The 13592-nt window shown below is 37.8% G+C and overlaps 2 protein-coding genes across 2 annotated transcripts in view; one reads left to right on the plus strand and one right to left on the minus strand.

The window, feature by feature from the left end:
- Positions 1 to 4527, plus strand: part of LOC137990189 (uncharacterized) — a 5644-nt gene extending 1117 nt beyond the window's left edge. The window contains exons 1-5 of the mRNA XM_068835639.1: positions 1 to 472; positions 1247 to 1476; positions 2069 to 2199; positions 3247 to 3518; positions 3947 to 4527. The exon at positions 1 to 472 is cut by the window's left edge and continues 1117 nt beyond it. Coding sequence (XP_068691740.1) covers positions 1 to 472; positions 1247 to 1476; positions 2069 to 2199; positions 3247 to 3518; positions 3947 to 4197 — 1356 coding nt within the window. The 3' untranslated portion in view covers positions 4198 to 4527. The remainder of the gene's footprint in view (positions 473 to 1246; positions 1477 to 2068; positions 2200 to 3246; positions 3519 to 3946) is intronic.
- Positions 4528 to 4879: 352 nt separating this feature from the next.
- On the minus strand, positions 4880 to 6752 carry LOC137990205 (uncharacterized). The gene has a single exon (XM_068835640.1). The coding sequence runs from the start codon at positions 6660 to 6662 to the stop codon at positions 5445 to 5447; it is 1218 nt and encodes a 405-aa protein (XP_068691741.1). The 5' UTR covers positions 6663 to 6752; the 3' UTR covers positions 4880 to 5444.
- Between the last annotated feature and the right edge of the window lie 6840 nt (positions 6753 to 13592).

The raw sequence follows: 13592 nt of genomic DNA on the forward strand, positions 1-13592 counted from the left end.
CCCGACGCAGACCATCAAGAGTTGCTACAACCAGTGGAATGGCTGCAGCCGAGTTGTACCTCTGGACACACGTACAACGCTGATGCTAATGCTCCGTCCAGAGAGACAGAAGGGAAAATAGAGTGCCCGACTTGTTTCAAACAGTTCCCAATTGACGAAGTCAGCCTGCATGCTGATGAATGCGCTGATGCATTCTGGGAGAGAGTTGGTGATGAAAGGGAAATTACCCTGCAAAATAACGTTGAAGATGGGTTGTCACAGAAAGATCTGAAGAGTGAAATTTTACAGCTCAGACTGAGGCATCTTAAGGAAAAAGAGGAGGCTGTTCGTGTCACTGTCCGGAGAAAGAACATTTGGGATGATTTCAAGCGTTCACGTGAACGCTATTACACCCCGGACAGAATTCTGAAGGTGACGTTCTCTGGGGAGCCAGCAGTGGACAGTGGAGGCCCAAAACGGGAGTTTTTTGCAGGTTTTAATTTGTTTTCTTTTCTTTTACAAGTGAAAACTATAAGTTACTGGTATGTATTTTCTTCCGGGTTGTATTTGCTCAGGGCTTAGGTTGGTAAGTATACGTATTAGACTATGACACGAATGGAAAATCCGGGCAGAATTGGAGTGTTGACAATTAATTGGGTAGCTGGTTCTTAAAGAATTATTTGTAGTTACTTGCATGTCCATGCTATGGACCTTAACTTAGCTTGCCACGCCTAGGGCACTGAACACCCTTCCTTCCTTCAGCATGGGGAGGGAAATGTTCACGTTGCTGCTGGCCTTGCATTTGGGACATTTATACAAAATGGTACTCTTGGCCTGGAAAGTTTGGGGCTTTGGCAATGTACTGGAAAGATTACTGACGTAATGGCACACTATTTTAAGAGAGCTGTGGATAGTGCACTTCAGTTACATGTAGGTTTGTAATTATTCAGTAATCAGTTTTTTGTTAGTGGCAAAAATGTAAGTACACTGTATTTACTACATTACGGCTTAAACTTAAATTTTATTTGATATAAAATGATCACCCTTATAATGATAAGGCAGTAAATTAATGATGTGAGTATTTTTGATGGTGAAAAAGGTGCAAATAAGTATGGAATTGGTTATGTCTATGAACATTCACTTATTAAAAAAACATTTGGTTTCGATTGGAACAAGGATAGCTGTTCTTGGTCAAACAACAAATTTGTCAAGAAGGGGGGGGGTTGGGGAAAACGTTTGTTGACAGAGTTTTATTGTCATGTTTTAGAAGTTTTAAGCTATGTTGAGACAAGACTGTTTGTGGAAGGGATTCCATCAAAATCAACCATTTCTCTCAACCGTGGAGATTTTAAACTGGCCGGGGAAGTGATGGCAATGTCCATTGTGCAGCATGGACAAGCACCAAACTTTTTGGCACCTGAGATCTATGCATATTTCAGTGGAAATCTTCAAATACAAGACATAACATCTCCTAGCCACAGGGAGTTTTGTGAAAAGGTGAGATGCTAAATTTGTATTCATGTGCGGAACAGAATTTGATTTGCTTTGTACAAAGCACAACTTGTCTATTAGCAGTGACAGCAGGCCTGGCAGCTATATGTATATCTTGCATTTTGGTTGTTAAATATCAAAATGCCCATCCATGCCAATCGAGGCCATCCCCTTTGGTCAACGATGTAGGAATCAGTCTTTCCCTCTATGATATTTCATCAGGAAAAACAATTTTGCTGAGACACATTTTTTAGGATTCACTTTAATTGTGCCTTGATGGTTGTAAATATAACTTCTTAAGCATTGTTGTAGGAATGTTTGTCAACTTCAAAGCTCTATAACTTGCACTTTTACATTTAAACGTTTTTAATTGCTACAGTATAATTGTCATTGTCCTATTTGGTGGCAAAATTGTATTTGTTGTAACTTGTGATTCTGTTTAGTGCCTGTCCATAACTTTTCAAGTGCAAACGTTTTTCCACCATTTTGCTCAGCAAGCAAAGATATACAGAGTATAGAATTGTACATAACTATATGGCCCGGTATTCAAGGATTGGAATATACAAATAAACTTTTCAAATCTGCAATTCAACTTTAGATTCAAAGAGCAACAAATGAAGAGCTCCCAGACATATTGCAAGCAGAAGATGCTTATCCTTTTCTTGAAGAGGTCGGTTATCATGGGGTGCCGGCAAGGGAGACTAAAGAATCAATTGAAAATGTTGTGAGGTAGGTTTACGCAATAATAATTTTAAGTAAGTGTGGCTCACAATAGTTTTAAGTTTACATTGAAGGTTAACAAAATGAAGTATAATTACAATGATGTGGAACTTGAACACAGTTAGTCCCCCGTAAATGAAATGTTCAGAAATTAGGATCATTTTCACAGAAAAAAAGCAGTGCTTTTTTTTTTCCCATTGTGTGGCTGTTTGCGAGTTCGATGTTTTAAAGTGGTAGGTATAGTTTGCAGTTTAATCAGAACGCAGTGTGACAACACAACGAAGTTGTTTATTTCACACGAACGCAGTAATTCCACTCCGGACTTCACAACAAGCACACGCTAAACTTGTTAACAATGCTTCGACCTCCGTCGCTCTTGTATAAACACACGGCCTCTGCCTTGATCTCCACGTAACCTCTCTGTTCCACTTAACAAACACGACCTCTGTCACTCTTCAAAGCATCCAAGGTCTGCACGAGACCTTCGTCACACTTCAGTAAACACTACTGTACAACTCCTCAAACATTCCTGGGATAAAAACCATCTAAACACTACATCGATTCGCTTATTTACTTTACAGCGAAAGATTCTAGAACTTCCTGGCTTTACTAAATAAAGTAATATTACAATAAGAAACTATTTACAGCAACATACGCAAACGGCTTAAAATGGAATTACTGAATCACGATGATACAACACTAATTAAATATTCTAGAAGATTCGAGACGAAATTAGCATATTCGCGAATGATCCAAATACTAGTCACGCAATCATTTTTAGTAACAGTGGCCATATCCAAACTGTCAGTGAGACAACATTGAAAGCCAGAAATAAATCTGTCTGAGCTTTAAATCAGCCATCAGAGCCTACTTCCCCTTGGAGAGATATACAAGGAACCTCCCGTGATCTCTTATAGAAAAGGGAAATCGCTTAAAGACATGCTTGTTAAAGGAAAACTATAAAGGATTTTATCAACACAATGGGCACAGAGCGGGAGTCGGACAGGTCTGTCAACCCCATTTTAATATGCCTCTTCATCCTCTTGTCTGATTCAGGTCAATCTGCATAAATGTGCAAGTGGGCAAGGTTCTCCCACAGTTGGTGCAATTACATGAAGGTTTGTCCACATGTGGTGTCCTTGGTGCAGTGCAAAAATCACCTAAATTGTGGGAATCAGCATTTGTTGCTGGTGCTGGTTATAGTGTTACAGCCAACAACTTGATAGAGGAAATACACCCTGAATTTAGTGTTAGCCAGATGAAGAAAGAAAAAGAAGCAGACTGTTACCACTATTTGTGTGAATTTATTCACAGCCTTGAAGCAAAGTGTAAGTATCAAAGATAAAGTTATGTGGTCGTGCTAGTTACCTTGTCCAGTAAGGCTTCAATAAACTTTAAAAATAGGACACCAATCTTACTATAGAAACATAAAGATGATGGCATGTATTTCACACATTACATAAACAGTAATCAATTTTCTTAATTTGAAGACCTATTGTGGCACTTTGCTGTAAGCCTACACCTAGATGCAAAGGTCTTGAAGCCTGCAAATCTAAAACAAAAAATCTTAATGAAACTAAAAGTAAGGAAATTGTATAATTTCTCCAGAAACGTTTTATCCACTTAGTTCCTTGGAAAAACTATGCTCAGTCTACCTACCATTTGTGAAAAATATTAAGAAGAGAGTGCATACATTTTTTTTTTTTTGTTGTCAGTTTCATGCCACAATCACTAATGTTGGAATTATTATTTGCAGCCATAGAAGAGCTTGGTGTGGCCGATTTCCTGAAATGGCTGACTGGCTCTCGCAACTATCCTCCCCTTGGGTTTCCCAAAAAAATCAGGTGCCAGTTCCTTCACGGATTCCCGGGTAGTTGTAAATGCAGGCCAACAACCTCCACTTGTGACTTAGTTTTTACACTACCTGTGCATCTCAACACAGAAGAAGAGATGGGATTGCTCATGACATCTGCACTGACAGATAGCTTTGGCTTTACGTTGCTGTAGGGACAAAAGCAGCCAAGTTATGACTTTTGCACAATGCTGTAGGTGTGATGTTCTGAAATGTCACAGTGTAAATAGTATACAACCTTCAGTGTTGGCCGGCACAGATAATTGTGTCATGTCCCCCTTCCTCCAGCTATGTAGTTTATTGAAATTTTGTTAATTATGCAACAATAAATCTGATCTTTTCTCTGACCTTAGCAGTTCTGTTTGTTCAGTCCTAAAATGGCTCAATCAATAGACCTTATTCACGATGGCCGCCATGTTGGATTTGCTATTATCATGCAACTTAGCTACTCACATCTGAGGGGGCAAACAACAGAAGTTCGAGAGATTATAACGAACATTGTAGCCACACAGACACACGTTCGTTGAATGTTTATCACCTAAGTAGTAAAATAGAAGAATAACTTAATTCAAGTCTATGTTATTTTCAATATTTCGACGAGCCGATTTTCCGCAATTTGCCTTTTTTCCAATGTTTGCTCCCCAGCATAACCATTGGCTAATTTGCATAACAATTTGAAAACCAACATGGCGGCTATCGTGAATAAGGCCTATAGGCCACTTCGGAAAGTACCATAATACTGTTTGTTTGTCCACCCAAATTTTGCATAAGCATTGTTTCCAGTTTCTCTTGGGACTTACAATGGTCCCAAGAGAAAACAGAAGCGATGCTAATGCAAAATTTGGGGGGACAAACAAAGAGTATTAAGGTACTTTCCGAAGTGGCCTATTCCAGGCCTTATCATAACCCTTCCCCTGGCCATTTAACATCATGTCGTCCAAATGTTCCTCTGCTCCATGGTGGAGTCAGCTAGTGCACAGAATATCTCCACAATAAGGTGTGAGCATCAACGCAAATACCCACCATTGAAACAGTATGAAAATTGCAGTTTCTCTGAAGTAATATAAAAGTCGCAGTTTAAAGGTTTCAAGCACCATTTCCTGGAACCAAGATGAGACAAAAGTGCTACCTGCAAGTCACGAAAATCCCAGATACAATGGTCAACACATCCACACAATTGGTTTGCCCATGGAGAAATAGAATAGGATTTAAGACAGCAAGTGTGAGGTTGTGAGGATGGTGTCATGTGGGCTTGACTTAACATGACAGTTGTTGAGTAATTTGACAAAAGGCCCACTCCCAACCTGACCTTGCCTAGCCCCACCAAGTGGACTGACAAGTTATCAAATGCTCAGGGAATAATAGTTGGACCTGCAAAAGTTGGAACCTTAAGTCCACTGTTCTACCTTCTTGCCACTGACAACAGGTCGAGATATAAATTTTCGGCCTCTTTCCAGTCTTTTGGTTCCCGTAAGTCACTGTTGGACAACACATAATTGAAGTAGTCTTGGTATACATTTGTTTCCTCCTCCACCTGCAAAAAGTTCTCCCTGAAATGATCAATCTGTACACTTGAGATGGGTAGAATCAATCCGTCAACTCCACCGTGGTCCTCAGGCAGGGAAAACAATTCATCGGGTCTGCCAGGAACTGTGTCATGCCGTGAATCTCTTATGCGGTGCGTGTTCCAATGTTCTTTTACAAAATCAAGATCTTTTTGGATGATTCCAGAAAACGAGAACCAAATGCACTCTTTTTCGAGCTCACTGCCCGGGTTGAATTTCCCATTTTCAATCATATCTTGGAAATAGTTTATCCACCATGTAGACCGGTTTCGGCGATAGAAAGACCACCATCCTTCTATCCTCTGATTGGCAGGAGATGGGCCGTAAATATGGGCATCTACATCCTGTCTAAATTCGCACTGCATAGCAGCCATTAAGACATTCTCAGTGCCACAGTCGGTTCTTAATTTCACTGGACAACCACCATAATCGTCGACGCAATCAACAAAATTTGATGCTGCTGTCTCCGGAAGGTTGTTTGACCTAACCACCCGAAGCCACATGATCTTTCTGCTCCACCCATCAATGCATCCATGTATTGGGAAACCATATGGTTTGAGTTTGTCGTAACCGTCCACGTGCCAACAATGGTTGGGACCTGGCGCTCTATATTTCCTTCGTCTTAGACGCCGTCTTCTCCTGGTTTCGCATCCTTCAGGGTCAAGTTCCCTCATAATCTCTTCTACAACCCTCCTTGGTACTTGAATACCTTTCATCGATAGTGTATGCCACATTGAGCGATATCCTGCCATACACCCAGGACCTTCCATTTCTTGTTCTATATGTCTTCGCACCTCTATCTCGTCGTACAAAGCCAGTTTTCTACGAAGGCCAAATTCCTTCAGCCGATTCTTGAGAGTTCGCTCTGACATCTTGATGCCGTGCTGCTTAGAAAGCATGTGTAGTATACTCTTGTACTCAAATCCTCTTGAGAAATAGAAAGTTATTATGGACCTCTCATCACACAGAAGCTCTCGCCCGCAACTGGTACAAAATTTGTGCTCATAATTGCTAATATCGGCTCCACACTCACAAATGCTCAAGAAAGCCGCCATTTTGTAACTGCTTAAAGTTCCCGCCAGCTGACCGCTGAGTGCACTGGGAATTAAGCCTCAACTCCATGGTTGCCTCCATCCACTACGCTCAATTTTAAAAATAATTGCATGCGCTGTATTTCTGTACGGGAATGTTCATATTTCTCTGCTAGAACATATTTATGTTGATATACTAGAACACACATCTTTGTACTGAAATACATATTTTTGTACTCGAATATATATTTCTGTACTGGAACTTATAATTCTGTCACGGAATAAAAATGTATATCTGTACTTGAATATACATCATTCTGTACTGCAATAAATATTGTTGTACTGGAATAAGTATTGTTGTACTGGAATAAGTATTATCGTACTGGAATACATATTGTTGTACTGAAATATATATTGTTGTACTGAAATATATATTGTTGTACTGGAATATATACTCTTGTACTAGAATATATAGTGTTGTACTGAAATATATCTTCTTGTACTAGAATATATATTGTTGTATTGCCCTTGTGGGCCACCGTAATCAAGAGTATTTTTTTTGCATTTTAATAATCAGATCAGAGACAGTAATTATTACTGACTAATTCAACGTCAGGACATTTTTCCTTTCCGTTTGAATTTTTTAATAAAAGAAAATAAGACCACAATATTTTTCATCTCTATCAGTACTTTCCGCAAATACTGACTTTAGCAACTTTTGAAAATATGATTGTAAACATGTGAATCTCACCCTCTAGGAGGTGTTTCTTACTAGAAGCAAAAAGTAAAAGGAGCAAGCCATTGTCTTCACTTCTTTCAAATTCTATTAAAGAAAAAGTGAATGTTCCACATGCAAATGCTAACATCATGGAGGGCTTAGCTCTCAGTTACTCCAGAGAGAAGCCTAGAAGTCACAAACGGGTTGAACTGTTGAGCTGTGTGGCACAGCAATACACAACTAAGGAAATTAAGCAAATGTTCAGGTTTACTAACACTCAAGGAGAAGAAATATCATGCACAGACTACGAATTATCAAAAGCTAGACTTCATAGTAAGATGCATGGTCCAGGAGCAGCACTTCCGAAAATAGGACACCAATGTAGTCATAAACTTCCATCAGAAACCATTGCTTTTATCTTGGAATTTATCCATCATCCAGACGGTGAAGAGTATTCATCTTATAAAAATGCCCCTTGTGATGGAAAACAAAAATCATGGATAAGTGAATTATTAGGAGGAGGAAATCAACCTGTTTTGTGGTTCAATTTGGCAAAACAAGTCTGCCTTTTATGATAGATATACATTGTAAACAGGAATGTGAACAACTGGAGATTAGACCTATAAGCTTTAGTACATTTTTAAAGGGTTTGTCTGCAGAAAATTTCAGAATAATGGTAGAAAAGGCAGGACTCTAACATTTGCACAGAACTTGGGTCAGAGTATTTCATCCTTGGTAGACTAGCTGCTAACTCGTTTAGGTGAAATGCTGAGGAGCCAACGTAAACCATACATGACTCCAGGATTAATGAGCAAAGCAAACAAGTTGAAGGGTAAACAAACAACGTTAATAAATAATATATGACTGTTTCCGGTACAAGAAAAGTCAGAACGAACATATTTTTGCTACAGTCAGTGGTACAGTACATGTTCCAACACCATTTAACAGGATATTTCAATACCTTTACTCTTTTTACACTTCAGCAGTCTAGCTAATGTCTTTTGGCATCACCTTAACGTTTTTGAGCAATAAAAATTCTTGGAAATGATGTGAACTTTGTCAAAATAATGTACAATCAAAAAATGTTGTCTAAATATGAAAAGTACAACCTTCTAGCTGAAGAACACTCGCACGTGAAGGAAGCACGAACGGCAAGTGGTTTTGAATGCCAATTATGCAAACAAATCGAAGTGTTGTATTTTCAAACTAAAATTACACAACTGGTTCAAAACAAAACCACATTTATTTAGGTAGCACTGCAAAGCTTGCACTTTAACGTTCATTATTGTAGTGACATATGTCTGGTACACTATACAATGAACTTACATAAAAGCAGATAAACAATGCTGCCATAAAGAATTCGTTAACCAATTATCTCTGCCACAAAGGAATCGCAGATGATTTGAAAAGTCCATGATTTCAAAAGCATTTTACTATGCAAAGTGAAAGCACCAGAGATGATGTTCAAAATAACAGTATGATCAGTAATCCAGTACTTACCAAATGAAAGCAGATTTCTGGCTGAAAGGGCGTGTTTAATAGTTGAGAAATGCACTACCCTGCAAGTTTGAGGCGACATCAGACAACCGGTTCAAATACATTTAAAGTAAATAATGATCAAATCATGTGTAGAACATCTAGAAACTTACAATTAAGACGTGCAATCCTTAGTACAACAAGATTTTTGTTGCGTAACCTGACAAGAAACAAGTAAATAATAGGGTCTGCCTAATGTGCGAGCCAGCGAGCCATATGAATTTCGCATTTAAGTCTAAGCACCCATTTCAAATAGCGCTGATAAACAGTTATTAAGTGTAAGCACCCATTTTACAACGGTTAGCTTTCAATAACTGTGTGACTCGCATGTTGACTCGCAGTTATGGCTCGCAACCATGACTCGCATGGCTCACCCCATGGCTTGCATGGCTTGCTAGCTCGCTTATTAGTAAAAAATAATATGGGTTTCGCATAACGGTATATTTTATTTTCAACTCCTAAACGCATAAAAATTAACGGCTGTATATTCCGCTTACACTAAAACAACTAACAAAATTACGGTTTCAACAGAACAGATGGAGTCAAAACGTTTATTCGGAAATGTTGGCAATTCCATAAAGTTGACAAATAATCTCGTTTGAGCTTTATTTTCTTAAGGGAGAATTTTCTTAAGGGAGAATTTCGCTCAATGAATGGGAGAACGAAAGTTCAGCTCAACCGGTTTACCACTCGACCATTATGCTAATTGTGCTTTAAAGCAGTCTTTCAAAGAGATTTCAGAGTTTTAAAGCATCACTTGTCATTGACATAACTTAGGGTATAGAAGTAAAACAATTACATACCTTTAATGAATTGATTTGGTAATATAGTATCGAAAGTAAACCGTCTCGAACCATCAGGATCAGCCATAACTTCTCTGACAAACGGTCAGCATTGTTCGCATCTCATGGCAAGTCTACTGAAGCGAACCTTCTATTTGCATCCTAGGGTTTTTTCTACCACAAAATGCTTCATATTCTTCCGACAAAGGTTAGAAATGAGCAAAGGGAACAGAACTTTTTTTGAATCGAAATGATTATAGCGGCCACCAAAATATTCCCTGGTGCGAAACACACGTACTTCCAACTAAACTTGACCGACGGCAAAAGATTATTATGGTATTTTTCGCAGCGCAATGCTCCAAGTTCAAATAAATCTCGTCTTGAATTCTCCTCGAAGGGGCTTAGTATCTATCCAAAAAATAATAATAATAATAATAATAAATAAATAAATGAAAATAAAATAAAAAATAATAATAATAATAAAACAATAATAATCTATCTTGATAATTACAATGTAATTTAAAATATAGAATAAAAATTTACTCTTCAAAATTCAGGCGGAACAACAGAAATGTGTGAACAAGTAAAGGAAAAAGAGCTGATTACGCAACAAAACAAAAAATAGGTGCCTTGGAGGACATCTCGTTACGGGTAACGAACACCATTAACCGTTAACACCATTAACATTATCCGAGTGATTGTTGACATGTTTTTATAATGAGTGTTGACAATGAATGCATGGAATGCACGAAACGCATTGAAATTAAGCACTGCATGTAGCTACTGTAACATTTACAAAAACGGAGTAAATTTCGAAGGAAGAATGGATGCATTTTTCTTAGGGAGAATAAAGAAAAAACGAAATAATGAGTGAGAGGTAGTAAAGTGTGTAAAGAGTCATGATGGAATTCGGCAGAAGGTTATCTGTTTGAAAATCACGGTCAATACAGAGATCTTTCTTGGATTTGTTTTTCATTTTTTCGCTCAAAAAGAGCACTGGTAATTCTCAAAATTCAATACGTTTGTCAAATAATTCTGTATCGTAGGCGATGCACAAAGAAAGAAAACAAATTATGAGCACGTTACTTGATAGCATCAGGTAGCTTCATTTACGTGAGCGATGATATCTTACCTCCCGATTTTGCCTTGAAAATTCTTTAGCTTGGATGAAAATTACAATATTTTTCGGAGAAAATTATTTAAAGTTAATTTCGTGACCTTCCTGGTGTTAGTTGGTCTTAATTTTACTTGGCTACCAAAATCGTCTGAGCAACTTTCAGTCTACAAAAAATTTTCATCTAAAGTGAAATTTACTTATACTCGTCAGGAATTTATATTTTAAATTTCTACAAAGCTTCTACATTAAACACCTCGATCTCGACATGCCAAAAATATGCATATCCCGTCTATTGGCATATTAAAGTATATAGTTGTTTATCAAATAAAGAAATTACAAAATGTTTCGAAATCCAAAAATTTCGCCACCTTATGGCTGAGAAATAAATCTGAAAACTCACTGGAGAGAAAGGCGAGAAGTAGTACGCTGTGCAAAGAGTAATGATAGAATCCGGTAGTAGGTGATACTGTTTGAAAATCAACTGAGGTCAACGCAAAGTTCCTTTCTTTGAATTTGTTATTCCACATCAGGGCCCGCAGTAATTCGCTGTAGTGGAATACATAATAAATAACTAAACAAATAAATAACTAAATAAATAAATAGATAATACACAACACTATTCAGAAAGGCAGAAAAATCTCATAAAAACTTTTTCCAGCCAAGAATAATTTTATTGAAATAAACAACATATTTACTATTAGAGAGAAGAAATTCATTGCGTGCATGCAAACAAGCTGCGAAGACATTCCGTGATAAAAACACAACTAAATAAATTTCCCATCAGTGTTCAGCATCAAACCCTTTACTTAGATTATCTAGCAAAAAATAGGCAACAAGCTTTCTTTCGAATAATTATTAACTAACAAGAATTAGTGAAATTTCCGATTATTACCGACAGACTGCAGAATTAAGTACAAACAAGCTTTCAGTCAAATAATACTTCACAGTCACATTTTCAATTTTTTACCTTTGCAGAGTTGAGTACCAAATAGTCAAATAAATATAATTTGCCAGACAACTTAGATGCGACTTCAGTAAATACTGTGATGCATTCAAGGCGTTCGATTCCTTCAATATTTGTTAAATCCATAAAACAATTGCCATTTGATTTCAATGTTGTATATAATAACAAATTAATAAAATATTTGAAACAAAGCTCACCTGATATCCAACGGCAAAAAATGAAATTGTTGTCGAAGACCATTACTCGTCGCTTTAAAAATTCACCGCCTGTTGTTCATCTAATTGCCATTCCATTGTTGAGCTCCACGAGGGTATATTTTGTTTAGCAATCCACTAAAACGCTATTTGCGTTACAATGACTTTCGACTGAAGGTTAACAAGAATTCATGAAATTTCCAATTGTTACCAGAAGACTATGCAAGATTGAGTACATGTAAACACAAACAGATCAATTTAAGGTGTTCGATTCTTTTTCTGTCTTTTTTAATACACAGTTTTTAGAAAAAGCATAAGAGCAGCAAGTTTATTGAGCAAATCACTTCATAGCATCAGGTATCATCATTTGCCTGATGCGTTAGATTTTCCCGTCACAATTCGAAAATATCAAACATCTGAGACACTTATATTTTTCAATTTCAGCAAAATAAAACAAATGGTCAATCCATTATGATTCTTTAGCATGAGAGATCTCAACGTGACAAAAATATGCACATCGCGTTAGGCTTTTTGCAACAAGCGGTCACATGGTACAAAGTCCGACATGCTGGAGGGCAAGCTCATTATTATTCCCCCACTGGAAGAGTCCTGAAGCAGTCAAACTTGATTTATCTTTGTTTTAATGTCCCAATAAGGGAATAATAATGAGCTTCCCCTCTAGCATTGCGGATTCTGTACCATGTGATCGTTTGTTACAAAAGGCCTATTAAACACTATTTCACAATCAGAGCTCGACATTCTCTGGAGCGGGAGAGTAGAGGGGGAATAAAATTTTCTGGGAGTGGCATAAAATAGGACGAGGAGGTAATTATTGGGGTATAAGTACTTTCGGGGAAAAAGACATTTTTAGTTGGTTTGCTGCGATAATTTTACATTAGCCCCTATTTTTATAATTGACAAGAACAAGTGACGGTGTCCTGCAAAAGTCCTATCCCCAACCAACCTTCCCAGGACCTTTTCCTTGACTTGAGCGGGGCGGGAACGGCCCCTATTCTCGCCCCGCCCCGCCCCGCCCCAAACCAAAGAAAAGGCCCTGAAAACAAAGTTGCCTATCCTGAATACGAACACAATGAACAATCCGCCTTGTTGTCACTCAAACATTTCAGAGCCAATAACGTCCTTTTATAAAACACCACGTGACATCGCCCACCGATTCCTGTATAAAACGCCAACACCCTCCTTGTTTTCCGCCACTGTGACATTAGGCTGCAGATAGTTAGTTAAACTTCAACGTTTGATTAAGATGGGTAAGTTTAAAGCGGTCTTTGTAAAGAAATTTTAACTTCACAACTTCACACTTTCGCATTAAGGCAATTGAAGGACGTAAATTGTGTTACTTTGCCTCGAAATATGATAATCGTCATCACAATAGCAATGTCGCAGCGGTAACCAATTTAATTTCTAAAGTTACTAAAATGTACATTTCTCTTCTAGATGAGCAGCAAATCAACAAAGAAGTTGAGTCAGACGAGCGTATGTATTTTGTTTTTACTTTTTTATTCTTAAGTTCTTTGCTTTACGTGAAACAATCATCTTAAAGTTACAACCTTTGTCTCTATAACATTTTCAGTACCGCTTGAAGTTCCCACTGCCGAACAAGGTGCTTTTAAGTACATATTGTT

Source organism: Montipora foliosa, chromosome 2 (genome assembly GCF_036669935.1).
Source record: "Montipora foliosa isolate CH-2021 chromosome 2, ASM3666993v2, whole genome shotgun sequence".
Classification (NCBI taxonomy): Eukaryota; Metazoa; Cnidaria; class Anthozoa; order Scleractinia; family Acroporidae; genus Montipora; species Montipora foliosa.

Coding starts and splice junctions, on each gene's coding strand:
- LOC137990205 (XM_068835640.1), bottom strand. CDS start 6,662: ATGGCGGCTTTCTTGAGCATTTGTGAGTGTGGAGCCGATATTAGCAAT.